Source organism: Narcine bancroftii, chromosome 7 (genome assembly GCF_036971445.1).
Source record: "Narcine bancroftii isolate sNarBan1 chromosome 7, sNarBan1.hap1, whole genome shotgun sequence".
Lineage (NCBI taxonomy): Eukaryota > Metazoa > Chordata > Chondrichthyes > Torpediniformes > Narcinidae > Narcine > Narcine bancroftii.
Window position 1 is genome coordinate 172,325,259 of NC_091475.1, and position 15,197 is coordinate 172,340,455.

Below are 15,197 nucleotides of genomic sequence, written 5' to 3' on the forward strand. Positions count from 1 at the left end.
TGTTTTAGGAACCTTCAGAAAATTGCACACCGGTGCCATTAGTTGATCTTCGCTTGGACAGAATATCTGTTTCTTGTTTTATGATTCATCATAACTATGCGGTTCAAGCTAAAGAAGATGCTTTAAAGGTAAAACTACAAATTTAACCAAATCTCATTGTCAGATTGCTAAACTTTTGATCTTTATCTCTCTTGTCTTTTTAGCCATCACATATGTTTGCTGACCTATGGACTGTTGGTCCAGAAATGGGTTGCTTTGAAGTTCTCAAATTCCTCCTCCTCTAAATCCCTATGACATAAACCAAGCCTATCTAATCTTTCCATATAAGGTAACCTACCCACTATAGATATTGATCTTGTAAATCTTCTCTGAATCATCAGTTACCAAGGATCCGCACCACCTACAACATGCTGTAGCACATTGGTTATAGATCAGGGTTATTGCTCGAAGAAAGAGGCTCACACCAAGAGAGTTCAGTCGACACTGAGTTTATTCGGCTATCTACTTTGCCTTTTATAGGCTGACTGCCACATCACCATGGGTGTGTCTTGTGATCTGCCGGCTGTAGATTGGTCACCTTGTGATCTGCTGGCCCGGATTGGACCCCCTGAAATCAGCTTCTGGCGATTGGCTGGTTTGGCCTCTACTATTACAGCCTACGATAATGGGCTGCTCAGCTCACATGACATCTGTGCGATCACTGCGTTCAACAGCCACTTCCTGTGTCAGCCTGCGAAGTAGGCCTCAGTCTGTTACAATTCTGTGTTCTTGGTGCTCCCATCAGGAAGGAGGTACTGCTGCCATTGGACTTGCACCACCAGGTTTAGGAATAGTTGCCTCCCCTCAACTATCATAGCCCTGAATAATAGACTCGTACAGAGACTCATTTAAGCACTTGTATTTTCCTCATTATTTATTACTACTGTATATATTGTGACAGATTATAATCATATTTTATATTGCATATAGATATGTTTTTGAAGGAGAGAGATTCTAGGGTTAGTGTAGGTCACAAGCAAACACAAACACTTCACAAAACAGATCTCATTTAAAATGCCAGAGCTCTGCTCAAGCCAGACAATCCAGGCTCCGAGTGCCTATGCAAAAACTTTGAAGAATGCCTGGAGTAACGGCTTATTGTTATGAAAGCAACAGATGAATGGACTCAGAAGATTGGGTCCTGTGCCACAATCTGTCTGAATGCAGTTTGCTGTTCTAAGAAGTCATGTGGTTTTGCAAGCAGAGAGAGAGAAGACCAAACAGGCTTTCTTTAAGAGAGAGAGAAAACTGGTTTCTGCAGCATGGCAAGCTGGCAGCTTGTTGAAACTCCATTTTGAAGACTGGTCGTGAGTTCTGAAATAACCCATGTGGTCCTTACAAGAGGAAATGGCTGGCTAGCGTGTTTCACCTGAAATAAGGGGAAACAAGAAGGAACTCTGTGGTGACCTGCAGAAGAAGAGGTTAGCATTTGGAAAACCCTGATGGGGAAAATTTCTTCAGCAAGGCACTAAAGTGGCTGATCAGATCCTGTTTTTATGTTTTTAAAAAAAATTAAAAACTACTTTTGTTTTAGAAATCATTTGTCTTGGTGAATTTCTATTGCTGCTGGGTTTTAGGGTCCTCTGGGCCCATAACATTATTTATTCCTGTATTTACACAGTCAGTTTGTTTACAGTTCTTTGAGGACAAATTATTGGCTTCGGGAAGGGAAAACTAGAGGTATATGATCCAGTGATCATTGGTGGATCAGAGGTGAAGAGGGTGAGGAAATTTAAGTTCTTGGTTGTCACTATCTTTAAATTTTTTTTTTTAATAGACATATAGCATGGTAACAGGCCATTTCAGTCCATGCCACCCAATTAACCTACAAACTGGAGCATCTGGGGAAAATGCAGACATGGGGAGAACATGCAAATTCCTTACAGACAGTGTGGGATTCAAACCCCAGTCCCAATCACTGGTGCTGTAACAGCATTGTGGTAACCACTATGCCAACAGACTAATGGCATGGTGAAGAAAGCGCATCAGCAACTCTACTTCTTCAGGAGTTTACAAAGGTTTGGCATGACATTGGAAACCTTGGCAAATTTCTATAGATATGTGGTGGAAAGTGCACTGACGAGGTGCATCATGGTCTGGTATGGGGTCACCAAAACCTCTGAGCATAAAGCCCTGCAAAAGGTAGTGGGCACAGCCTAGGACATCACAGGCAAAACCCTCCCCATGATTGTGTAATGATAAAGTACTACCACCGGAAAGCTGCTGTTGGAAAGCAGCAACAAGGATCAAGGATCCACACAGCCCAGCACACACACTGTCTTCGCTGCTACCATCAGGAAAGAGGTATAGGATTTGCACCACCAGGTTCAAGAACAGCCCTCCACCATCAGACTTTACATCAACAAATTCAATCAGGGAGATATTTAATTACTCTTACTTTTGGACTTTAGTGATTTTTCTTTCTCTCTGTTAGAACTGTCTGTTTGTTTGCATTTCTTTTGTACAGTTTTTGTTTGCACTACTAATAAGTGGTAATTCTGCCTTATTTGCAGGATAAAAAATCTCAGGGTTGTAGGTGATCTCATGTATGTTCTTTGACAATATTATCTGAAATTTGAATTTACAATTACTGCTATGGAAATTCTGCCTGGCATGCAGTAAAAGAATCTCAGATTTGTTTGTGATATAATGTATGTACTTTCTGACAATAAATTTGAACTATTGCCAATACATTAATACCATTCCTTCAATAGAGTAACTCCTATCTTGCATTTAGGTTTTTAAACAAAAGAATTGTGTTCCCAATAGTTATGAAACTGCAATTATTGGTACTATCACAGTAAAAAAAACTGCACAAAAACTTGCATTGTGTATGGGCGCAGTCTTGCTGTAGTTGCAGAATGTGAAGTGATTAGCATGGAATTACTCAAAGATCTACGCAAAACAAGGGATAGTAAAAATTAGCAACCGTTTTCTTTTCTAACTTGCATTTCTTAATGTAGCTTCATATTGGGGAAGTTCGTCATATGGGCATTTTTCTTGAAACCACTCCACTGTAATATGGATGTTGTCTGTAATTAAGCTGGGGAAGGTCTATAGATTCTCCCATGCATATATATCTATTCGGAACAGCACACCTGTCAACACCAATGGCATCATGAAGAAAGCCTCTACTTCCTCAGGAGTTTGCGGAGGAGCTAGTGGAGTTGTTCAAGTGAACCGGTACGGACTTGAAGGGCGACGTGGCCTGTTTCCGTGCTGTAAACGGTTATATGGTTACTGCAGACACCAATACACTTCAAGCCGTTTATTGTCATCTGATTATATAAGTACAACCCAACGAAACAGTGTTCTCCAGTCCTCAGTGCAACCAGGTATAACACACATACAGACAAATAATATATATATGCAGGACAAGTTTTTAATCTATAAATAAATAGAGAGATAGATATTGCTTTGTGCAAATGAGAGATGATTAGTGTGAGCAGTTCCTTTGGTCTTTCAGCATTCTCACTGCCTGTGGGAATTTGTCTAACTGCACCATTCTTTTGCTTTTATTTCTCCTTGTAATAAATGATAACATTCTAGCAGGTTTTATAATTAGTTGATATACTTATAAATCATACACTAGAATACCCAGATCCTTCTGCATCTTTGGGCTCAAAAAATTAGTAACAAGCTTTTTTTAAAAAAATAACTTATCCTTTGGTAATGTTTTGAGCTTTATTAGACTTTTAAGAAAGTAGAAATGTTGGTGTGCTCTTGACTGTCCTGTTAATATGGTTGGTCCACGCCAGGATATTAGAAATGTTTATTTCTAGGAATTTGAAGATATTTCCTCTTTCCACTTCAACATCATTGATGTCGACAGGACTGTGGTGCTTGCCCATCTCCAGAAGCCAACGATCATCTCCTTCGTCTTGTTGAGAGAGAAGTTGGTACCTTGGCACCATGTCACTAGACTTTCAATCTCCTTCCTATATTCCATTTCATCATCATTTGATTCCAAGCCAAGTACTGTGGTGTCATCTGCAAATTTAAAGATGGAGTTGGAGCAGTATTTAGCTGTACGGTCTTGGTTATAGAGGGAATGTTGTAGAGGATTTAGTATACAATTTCAAGGAGTGCCTGTGTTAAATGAAATATTGGAGAACATGTTGTTGTCCACATTCAGTAATTGTATTCTATTAGACAGAAAGTTGATCCAGTTGCGGGGGGGGGGGGTCACTGAGGTCTAGGGAGGCACTAACACCTAGATTGTGAGGTTTGGTAACAAGTTTGCTAGGACTATGGTATTGAAGGCAGAGCTGTAGTCTTTGAACAGTAGTCTGATATGAATACCCCTGGCATCTAGGTGTTCCATGGCTGAGTGGAGAGTCAGGGAGATAGCATCTGCCATGGATCTGTTTGGACAATTGAAGTGACTGAAGGCTGTCTGGTAGGCAAGAGTTGATGTGAACCATCACCAGCCTCTCAGCACTTCATGATATTGGATGTCAAAGCCAATAGTCAGTCGTCATTAAGTCTTTTATTGAGCTTTTCAAGAACTTGTGTTTTCTTCACCTGCTGTATTTGCATTCCAACCTTCAAGGACTGATGTACCATGTCACTATGTCTAGTTGCACCTCCCCTTTTCATAATTTGTCACCATTTTGATAATGACCTGCCAGCCTGTTATTTGCCTCCAGAATGTATAACCTCATGTTTTTACCCATTCTCCTAATCTGTCCAAGTAACCCTGCAGCCTCTTGAAATCTTCTTCATAACTCACAATTTCACTCTTCTAAGTATCATCTGTTTCTTTCAATTCAGAATTCAAATTTATTGTCAGAGAACATAAATTATATCACAAGTAACCCTGAGCTTCTTCCTGCAGGCCAGGCAGCATTTCTACATATTGGCAACTGTAAACTGTACCTAAGAGAAAAGATATGTATACAAAAGAGAGAAATATAAACAAACTGACTGCAATACAGAAGAAATATTCTGTAATAAATAATGTGCAAAGTTTTTAAATGAGTCTCAGTCTTTTTTAGGAGTCTGATGGTGTCGGTGTAGCAACTGTTCCTGAACTTGGTGGTACAGGTTTCGTGGTCCCTATATCTCTTTACTGATGGCAGCCACGAGAACAGAGCGTAATGATAAAGTACTACCACTGGTCGGTGACGGAGTGTGTGGCATCTGGGGAATGTGCCATCTTGGGAATGCAGTTTCATCTTTAGTAGATTCAAGATGGATGCCTCCACATGAGGTCTGGTCTGTGTATGTTCTGTCCTTCGTGCTGTTTGCTTAGTTAATAAACTAGTTGCTTAAAAAGAACCCAAGTTTCTTTATTGTAATGGAAGAAACATCACACAGAACATGTCCTGGTTGGTGTGGATCCTTGATGATTGCTGCAGCTCTCTGTCAGCAGCGTTCCATGTAGATTCTCTCACTGGTGGGAGAGTTTTGCTTGTGATGTACTGGGCAGAGTCCACAACCTTTTGCAAGGCTTTCCACTCAGAGATATTGGTGCCCTTATACCAGTCCGTGATGCAGCCAGTCAGCACAATTTCCACTACACATCTGTATACATTGGTTAAGGTTTCTAATGTCATACCAATCCTCCAAAAACTCCTGAAGAAGTAGAGGTGCTGACATGCTTTCTTCACGATGACATTAGTATGTTGGGTCCAGGAGAAGGTCTTGAGATAGTTACTCCTAGGAATTTTAATTTGCTCACCCTCTGCACCTCTAATCCCTAAGTGATCACTGGATCGTAAACCTCTGATTTTCCCTTCTACAGTCAACTACTTGGTTTTGGTGACAGTGTGTGAGAGGTTGTTATTAGTACCCCATTCAGCCAAGTTTTCAATCTCACTCCTGCATGCTGACTCATCACCTCTTTTTCTGCAGCCCACTATTGTGGTATCATCAGAAAATTTGTAAATGATATTGTTGTCATACACAGTCATTAGAGCAGGAGGCTAAGTACTCAGCTATTTGGTGTTCCAGTGCTGATGGAGATCATAGAAGAGATGTTCTTGCCAATCTGCACTGATTGGGGTCTGGAGGTGAGGAAATCTAGGATCCAATTACACAGTGGGGAATTGAAGCCCAGGACTTGGAGTTTGCTGACGAGTTTTGAGGGGATGAAGATGTTGAATGCTGAACTGTATTCAGTAAAGAGCATCCTGATGTATGCATCTTTGCTGTACAGGTGTTCCAGGGCTTTGTGTAGAGCCAACAGGTCCGCTGTAGATCTGTTGCTGCGATAGGCTCAGACACAAGCTGATGTGGTTCAACACTAGTCTCTCAAAACACTTCATTATTGTGGATGTATGCCAGTGGTTGGTGGTCATTTGGATAGATTTCCACTCTTCTTAGGAACTAGTACAATTGAGGCCAGTTGGAAATAGGTGGGAACCATGCCCTGTGTACATTATCAGTGTTGTATTGTAAATAGCTGGATTTCGTGCACGGAATCTTCTGGTACCCCAGCAGAAACTGCCTGCCAATGAAAATGAAAACGGCCTGTTAGTTAAGATGAAAATCAGGGAAAAGCAAGGCAGAAAGGGCAAGATAGTAACAAAATATGAGAGAACTTAGTCAAACAGCATGGGAGGTAGGAACTATTAGGTCATCAAAACTGGTTTTAAAAAAACTATTATAGTTTGTTATTTCTTTGGCTTGGCTTCGCGGACAAAGATTTATGAAGGGTGTAAAATGTCCACGACAGCTGCAGGCTCGTTTGTGGCTGACAAGTCCGATGCGGGACAGGCAGACACGATTGCAGGGGAAAATTGGTTGGTTGGGGTTGGGTGTTGGGTTTTTCCTCCTTTGCCTTTTGTCAATGAGGTGTGCTCTGTGGTCTTCTTCAAAGGAGGTTGCTGCCTGCCGAACTGTGAGGCGCCAAGATGCACGGTTTGAGGCGATATCAGCCCACTGGCGGTGGTCAATGTGGCAGGCACCAAGAGATTTCTTTAGGCAGTCCTTGTACCTTTTCTTTGGTACACCTCTGTCACGGTGGCCAGTGGAGAGCTCGCCATATAACATGATCTTGGGAAGGCGATGGTCCTCCATTCTGGAGACGTGACCCACCCAGCGCAGCTGGATCTTCAGCAGCGTGGACTCGATGCTGTCGACCTCTGCCATCTCGAGTACTTCGACGTTAGGGATGAAAGCACTCCAGTGAATGTTGAGGATGGAGCGGAGACAACGCTGGTGGAAGCGTTCTAGGAGCCGTAGGTGATGCCGGTAGAGGACCCATGATTCGGAGCCGAACAGGAGTGTGGATATGACAATGGCTCTGTATACGCTTATCTTTGTCAGGTTTTTCAGTTGGTTGTTTTTCCAGACTCTTTTGTGTAGTCTTCCAAAGGCGCTATTTGCCTTGGTGAGTCTGTTGTCTATCTCGTTGTTGATCCTTGCATCTGATGAAATGGTGCAGCCGAGATAGGTAAACTGGTTGACCGTTTTGAGTTATGTGTGCCCGATGGAGATGTGGGGGGGCTGGTAGACATGGTGGGGAGCTGGCTGATGGAGGACCTCGGTTTTCTTCAGGCTGACTTCCAGGCCAAACATTTTGGCAGTTTCCGCAAAACAGGACGTCAAGCGCTGAAGAGCTGGCTCTGAATGGGCAACTAAAGCGGCATCGTCTGCAAAGAGTAGTTCACGTACAAGTTTCTCTTGTGTCTTGGTGTGAGCTTGCAGGCGCCTCAGATTGAAGAGACTGCCATCCGTGCGGTACCGGATGTAAACAGTGTCTTCATTGTTTTTTTTTTAAATTTTTTATTTTTCACACCATAAATCACGTTAGCCATGATATACACTTTTTCTTTTTCACACATATACAGTGACGTTTTCTTCCCCCCCCCCCCCTCCTCCCAAGCCACCCCCCCACCCCCCCCCCCATCCATTTTAGGTATACAATCTAGGTTGCATTAAGCCAGTCAGACAATGTTGTCATTCAACAAAAATACACCAGAAATTCTACTGAGTCCATTCTTTTCTTCTCCTTCCATCAACTTAGGTAATGTTTGTTCCCGGTAGGTTTTCGCTATTGTATTTAATGTAAGGCTCCCATACTTGTTCGAATATTTCAATATTATTTCTTAAACTATATGTTATTTTTTCTAATGGAATACATTTATTCATTTCTATATACCGTTGTTGTATTTTCAAATTATCTTCCAATTTCCAGGTTGACATAATACATTTTTTTGCTACGGCTAGGGCTATCTTAACAAATCTTTTTTGTGCATCCTCCAAGTCAATTCCAAATTCTTTATTTTTTATGTTACTTAGGAGAAAGATCTCTGGATTCTTTGGTATATTGTTTTCTGTTATTTTATTTAATATCTGATTGAGATCATCCCAAAATTTTTCTACTTTCTCACATGTCCAGATTGCATGAATTGTTGTTCCCCTTTCTTTTTTACATCGAAAACATCTATCAGATACTGTTGGGTCCCATTTATTTAACTTTTGCGGTGTAATGTATAGTCTGTGTAACCAATTATATTGTATCATACGTAGCCTCGTATTTATTGTATTTCTCATCGTTCCAGAACATAATTTCTCCCATGTTTCCTTTTTTATCTTTATATTTAAATCTTGTTCCCATTTTTGTTTAGTTTTACCATTTGTTTCCTTATTCTCCTTTTCTTGCAGTTTAATATACATATTTGTTATAAATCTTTTGATTAACATTGTATCTGTAATCACATATTCAAGGTTACTTCCCTCTGGTAAACTCATATTGCTTCCTAATTTATCTTTCAAGTAGGATCTCAGTTGGTAATATGCCAGCGCTGTATCTCCAGTTATATTGTACTTATCTCTCATTTGTTCAAAGGATAAGAATCTACTTCCTGAAAAACAATTTTCTATTCTTTTAATCCCTTTTTTTCCCCATTTTCTAAAGGAAAGGTTGTCTATTATAAAAGGGAGTAGCTTATTTTGCGTCAATATTAGTTTTGGTAATTGATAATTTGTTTTATTTCTTTCTACATGAATCTTTTTCCAAATATTGAGGAGATGGTGTAATACTGGAGAAGTTCTATGTTGTACCAATTTTTCATCCCATTTATATAATATGTGTTCAGGTATCTTTTCCCCTATTTTATCTAATTCTAATCTCGTCCAGTCTGGTTTTTCCCTTGTTTGATAAAAATCTGATAGGTATCTTAATTGTGCGGCTCTATAATAATTTTTGAAGTTTGGCAATTGTAAGCCTCCTTGTTTATACCATTCTGTTAATTTATCTAGTGCTATCCTCGGTTTCCCCCCTCTCCATAAAAATTTCCTTATTATTTTCTTTAACTCTTTGAAGAATTTTTCTGTCAGTTGTATTGGCAATGCCTGAAATAAGTATAGTATCCTTGGAAAAATGTTCATTTTAATACAGTTTATCCTTCCTATCAGTGTTAGTGGTAGCTCTTTCCAATGCTCTAAATCGTCCTGTAATTTTTTCATTAGTGGATTGTAATTGAGTTTATATAATTGGCCTAGATTTTTGTTTATTTGTACACCTAGGTATCTTATTGCCTGCATTTGCCATCTGAATGGGGATTCCTTCTTAAATTTTGAGAAATCCGCGTTATTCATAGGCATTGCTTCACTTTTATTTACGTTTATCTTGTATCCCGACACTTCTCCATATTCCTTCAATTTCTTATATAATTCTTTTATTGATAGTTCTGGTTCTGTTAAGTACACTATCACATCATCCGCAAATAGACTGATTTTATATTCCCTGTCTTTTATTTTTATTCCTTTTATATTATTATCTATTCTTATCGATTCTGCTAGTGGTTCTATAGCTAGCGCAAACAATAACGGTGATAGTGGGCATCCCTGCCGCGTTGACCTGCTTAAGTTAAATTGCTTTGATACATGTCCATTTACTGTCACTTTCGCTAACGGTCCCTTATATAATGCTTTAATCCAATTAATATACTTCTCCGGTAAACTGAATTTTTGCAATACTTTGAACAAATAATTCCATTCTACTCTGTCGAAGGCCTTCTCTGCGTCTAAAGCAACTGCTACTGCAGGTGCTTTATTTCCTTCTACTGCATGAATTAAGTTAATAAATTTACAAATATTGTCTGTTGTGCGTCTTTTTTTGATAAATCCAGTTTGGTCTAAATTTACCATTTTCGGTACCTGTTCTGCTAATCTGTTTGCTAATAGTTTAGCTATTATCTTATAATCTGTGTTTAGCAAAGATATTGGTCTATATGACGCTGGTGAGAGTGGATCTTTCCCTTGTTTTAGTATCACTGTAATTATTGCTGTTTTACATGAATCTGGGAGTGTGGGTATGACAACGGCTCTGTATACGCTTATCTTTGTGAGGTTTTTCAGTTGGTTGTTTTTCCAGACTCTTTTGTGTAGTCTTCCAAAGGCGCTATTTGCCTTGGCGAGTCTGTTGTCTATCTCATTGTCGATCCTTGCATCTGATGAAATGGTGCAGCCGAGATAGGTAAACTGGTTGACCGTTTTTGTCTCCGCTCCATCCTCAACATCCATTGGAGCGCTTACATCCCTAACGTCGAAGTACTCGAGATGGCAGAGGTCGACAGCATCGAGTCCACGCTGCTGAAGATCCAGCTGCGCTGGATGGGTCACGTCTCCAGAATGGAGGACCATCGCCTTCCCAAGATCGTGTTATATGGCGAGCTCTCCACTGGCCACCGTGACAGAGGTGCACCAAAGAAAAGGTACAAGGACTGCCTAAAGAAATCTCTTGGTGCCTGCCACATTGACCACCGCCAGTGGGCTGATATCGCCTCAAACCGTGCATCTTGGCGCCTCACAGTTTGGCGGGCAGCAACCTCCTTTGAAGAAGACCGCAGAGCCTACCTCACTGACAAAAGGCAAAGGAGGAAAAACCCAACACCCATCCCCAACCAACCAATTTTCCCCTGCAACCGCTGCAATCGTGTCTGCCTGTCCCGCATCGGACTTGTCAGCCACAAACGAGTCTGCAGCTGACGTGGACTTTTTACCCCCTCCATAAATCTTCGTCCGCGAAGCCAAGCCAAAAGACATGAATCTGGTAAGTTTTGTGTCTCATCAATCTGGTTGATTACATCCAGGAGGGGCGGTATTAATAGGTCTTTAAATGTTTTGTAGAATTCTATTGGGAGTCCATCCTCTCCTGGTGTCTTATTATTTGGTAATTTTTTTATTATCTCTTGTATTTCTACTGTTCCAAATGGTTCTGTTAATTTATTTTGTTCCTCTATTTGTAGTTTTGGTAGTTCAATTTTAGTCAAAAATTCATCTATTTTCCCTTCTTTCCCTTCGTTTTCAGTTCTGTATAATTGTTCATAGAATTCTCTATTTCTTTCGGATTATATGTAACTTGTTTGTCTTTTTTCCTTGTTGCCAATGCCATTTTCTTAGTTTGCTCTGTCTTAAGCTGCCATGCTAAGATTTTGTGTGTTTTTTCACCTAGTTCATAATATTTCTGTTTTGTCTTCATTATATTCTTCTCCACCTTATATGTTTGTAATGTTTCATATTTTATTTTTTTATCCGCCAATTCTCTTCTTTTAGTTGTATCTTCCTTCATTGCTAATTTTTTTTCTATGTTTACTATTTCCCTTTCCAACTGCTCTGTTTCCTGATTGTAGTCCTTCTTCATCTTGGTTACATAACTTATTATTTGCCCTCTAATGAATGCTTTCATTGCGTCCCATAGTATAAACTTATCTTCCACTGATTCCGTATTTACTTCAAAATACATTTTTAATTGTTTTTCAATAAATTCTCTAAAATCCTGTCTTTTAAGTAGCATGGGGTTTAATCTCCATCTATACATTCTTGGAGGGATGTCCTCTAGCTTTACTGTCAGTATTAAGGGTGAATGGTCGCTTTATATTCTGTTTTTCTTACTCTATCCTGCATACTAGCTGATAACAAAAATAGGTCTATTCTTGAGTATGTTTTATGTCTAGTCGAGTAGTATGAGTATTCCTTTTCTTTTGGGTTTTGTTTCCTCCATATGTCCACAAGTTTCATTTCTTGCATTGATTTAATTATAAATTTGGTTACTTTGTTCTTCCTGTTAATTTTTTTCCCCGTTTTATCCATATTTGGATCCAAATTCAGATTGAAATCCCCTCCTATTAGTATGTTCCCTTGCGTATTAGCTACCTTCAAAAAGATATCTTGCATAAACTTTTGATCTTCTTCGTTAGGTGAATATATATTAAGTAGATTCCAATGCTCCGAATATATCTGACATTTTATCATAACATATCTCCCTGCTGGATCTATTATTTCCTCTTCTATTTTAAATGGCACATTTTTGCTAATTAATATAGCCACTCCTCTTGCTTTTGAATTATACGATGCTGCTGTTACATGTCCTACCCAATCTCTCTTTAATTTCTTGTGCTCCAATTCAGTTAAGTGTGTTTCTTGGACAAATGCTATATCTATTTTTTCCTTTTTCAGTAAATTTAGTAGTTTCTTCCTTTTAATTTGGTTATGTATTCCATTAATATTTAAAGTCATATAGTTCAGCTTAGCCATTTTATATTTTGTTTATCTTCTCTTTCCGTTTTTCCATCATTACCTTTCCTCCTTTTCCATTTCTGTTTTCTTATTTTCAACTCTTTACAAGACAACATTCCTACAACATCCAACATTTTCCTTATTCTCCTATTTCTATCTTCTTTATCCCCAATCTCCCCTTCCCCTCCTGAGATGTCCTTTATCCCTTGTCGGACAACCACATCTCCCCTCTCCATTTGGATTTGCGAATCCACTCGCAAGCGTCAACTGATTTTGCAGTGACCGCTATTTTCCCCCACCCAGCCCCCCCCCCGAAAAGATTTCACTTTTCATATGTCACAAAGGTCACTCTTTTAATTCCCTCCTTATTCTCTCTATTCCATTACCTTCCCTTATTAATTCTTGTCTATACTATCTATATTTTCCTCTAATTACAGATACATTCACGTATGCACATTGTCTCTATTCACTCTTATACCTCTTTACCCGCATACATATCAATCGTGGTCATTTTTACCCTCATTACCCGTCTTCATCCCTCAGTCTATTTTTGTCTTTACCCACATACATATCAATCGTGATCATTTTTACTCTCATTACCCGTCTTCCTCCCTCAGTCTATTTTTGTAATTGTTCTGCAAATTTTCGTGCTTCTTCTGGATCCGAGAATAGTCTGTTTTGTTGTCCTGGAATAAATATTTTCAATACCGCAGGATGCTTCAGTATAAATTTATACCCTTTCTTCCATAAAATCGCCTTTGCTGTTTTGAACTCCTTTCTCTTCTTTAGGAGTTCAAAACTTATATCTGGATAAATGAAGATTTTTTGCCCTTTATATTCCAGTGGTTTGTTGCCCTCTCTTACTTTTTCCATTGCCTTCTCCAGTACCTTTTCTCTTGTAGTATATCTTAGGAATTTTACTACAATAGATCTTGGTTTTTGTTGTGGTTGTGGTTTAGAGGCCAATGCTCTATGTGCCCTTTCTATTTCCATTTCATGCTGTAGTTCTGGACATCCTAGGGTCTTAGGGATCCACTCTTTTATAAACTCCCTCATATTCTTGCCTTCTTCATCTTCCTTAAGTCCCACTATCTTTATGTTATTTCTTCTGTTATAATTTTCCATTGTATCTATTTTTTGAGCTAGTAGTTCTTGTGTCTCTTTAGTTTTTTTATTAGATTCCTCCAATTTCTTTTTTAAGTCTTCTACCTCCATTTCTGCTGCTACTGCCCGTTCTTCCATCTTGTCCATTTTTTTCCCCATTTCTGTTAAGGTCATATCTATTTTATTCACTTTCTCTTCTGTATTGTTTATTGTTCTTCTTAAATCATTGAATTCCTGTGTTTGCCATTCTTTAAATAACTCCATGTATCCTCTAACAAGAGCAAGTATATCCTTTACCTTGCCTTTCCCTTCATCTATTTCACTGTATTCTTCCTCTTCTTCTTCCTCTGGGTTGGCCATCTGTTGTTTCTTTGTTGCCCTTTCCTTCTCTTCTTTCTTGTTTTCATTGTTTTCTGTGGTCTCTTCTTGCTGCAGGTGTTCTGCAGCTGTCGTTGCCGGCTGTGGAGATCGACTCCCCAGCTGGTCCCCCCTCCCGTCGGTGTGTTTTTTTTCATGCGCGGTTGCGCACTTTTACTCGGCTCTGCGAGCCATTGTTGTAGTTCTTTTTCTACCGACCTGAGGATGCGTGCTCCTCTCTCCACAGCGGGCCTCTTCGGACAGGTAAGGCCTTCACCTTTTTCCTCCGTTGTCTTCTCTTCCTCTCTTCTTTCCGTTAATTTTGATTTTTCTTTTTTTGTCTCCATCTTCTTTCCACCTTTATACTCACTTTTCTTTAACTTTTATTTCTGTGCCTTTGTATTTTCTCTTGTTTTTCCCGACTTTTCTGGAGAGGGCTGGAGTTCTCCGTCCGGCTACTACTCCATCACGTGACTCCTCCCAGTGTCTTCATTGTTGAGGTCTTTCATGGCTTGGTTCAGCATCATGCTGAAGAAGATTGAAAAGAGGGTTGGTGCGAGAACACAGCCTTGCTTCACGCCATTGTTAATGGAGAAGGGTTCAGAGAGCTCATTGCTGTATCTGACCCGACCTTGTTGGTTTTCGTGCAGTTGGATAACCATGTTGAGGAACTTTGGGGGGCATCCGATGCGCTCTAGTATTTGCCAAAGCCCTTTCCTGCTCACGGTGTCGAAGGCTTTGGTGAGGTCAACAAAGGTGATGTAGAGTCCTTTGTTTTGTTCTCTGCACTTTTCTTGGAGCTGTCTGAGGGCAAAGACCATGTTAGTAGTTCCTCTGTTTGCGCGAAAGCCGCACTGTGATTCTGGGAGAATATTCTCGGCGACACTAGGTATTATTCTATTTAGGAGAATCCTAGCGAAGATTTTGCCTGCAATGGAGAGCAGCGTGATTCCCCTGTAGTTTGAGCAGTCTGATTTCTCGCCTTTGTTTTAGTATAGGGTGATGATGGTGGCATCACGAAGGTCCTGAGGCAGTTTTCCTTGGTCCCAACAAAGCTTGAAAAACTCATGCAGATTGACATGCAGAGTTTTGATGCCAGCCTTCCAGACCTCTGTGGGGATTCCATCCATACCTGCTGCTTTGCCACTTTTCAGTTGTTCGATTGCCTTATATGTCTCATCCTGGGTGAGGACCTCATCCAGCTCTAGCCTTAGGGGCTGTTGAGG

General features: G+C 40.0%; 1 protein-coding gene across 1 annotated transcript in view; it reads left to right on the top strand.

The window, feature by feature from the left end:
• Positions 1 to 15,197, top strand: part of rnf17 (ring finger protein 17) — a 174,729-nt gene that overhangs the window by 139,325 nt on the left and 20,207 nt on the right. Inside the window, exon 28 of the mRNA XM_069891323.1 lies at positions 9 to 128. Coding sequence (XP_069747424.1) covers positions 9 to 128 — 120 coding nt within the window. The remainder of the gene's footprint in view (positions 1 to 8; positions 129 to 15,197) is intronic.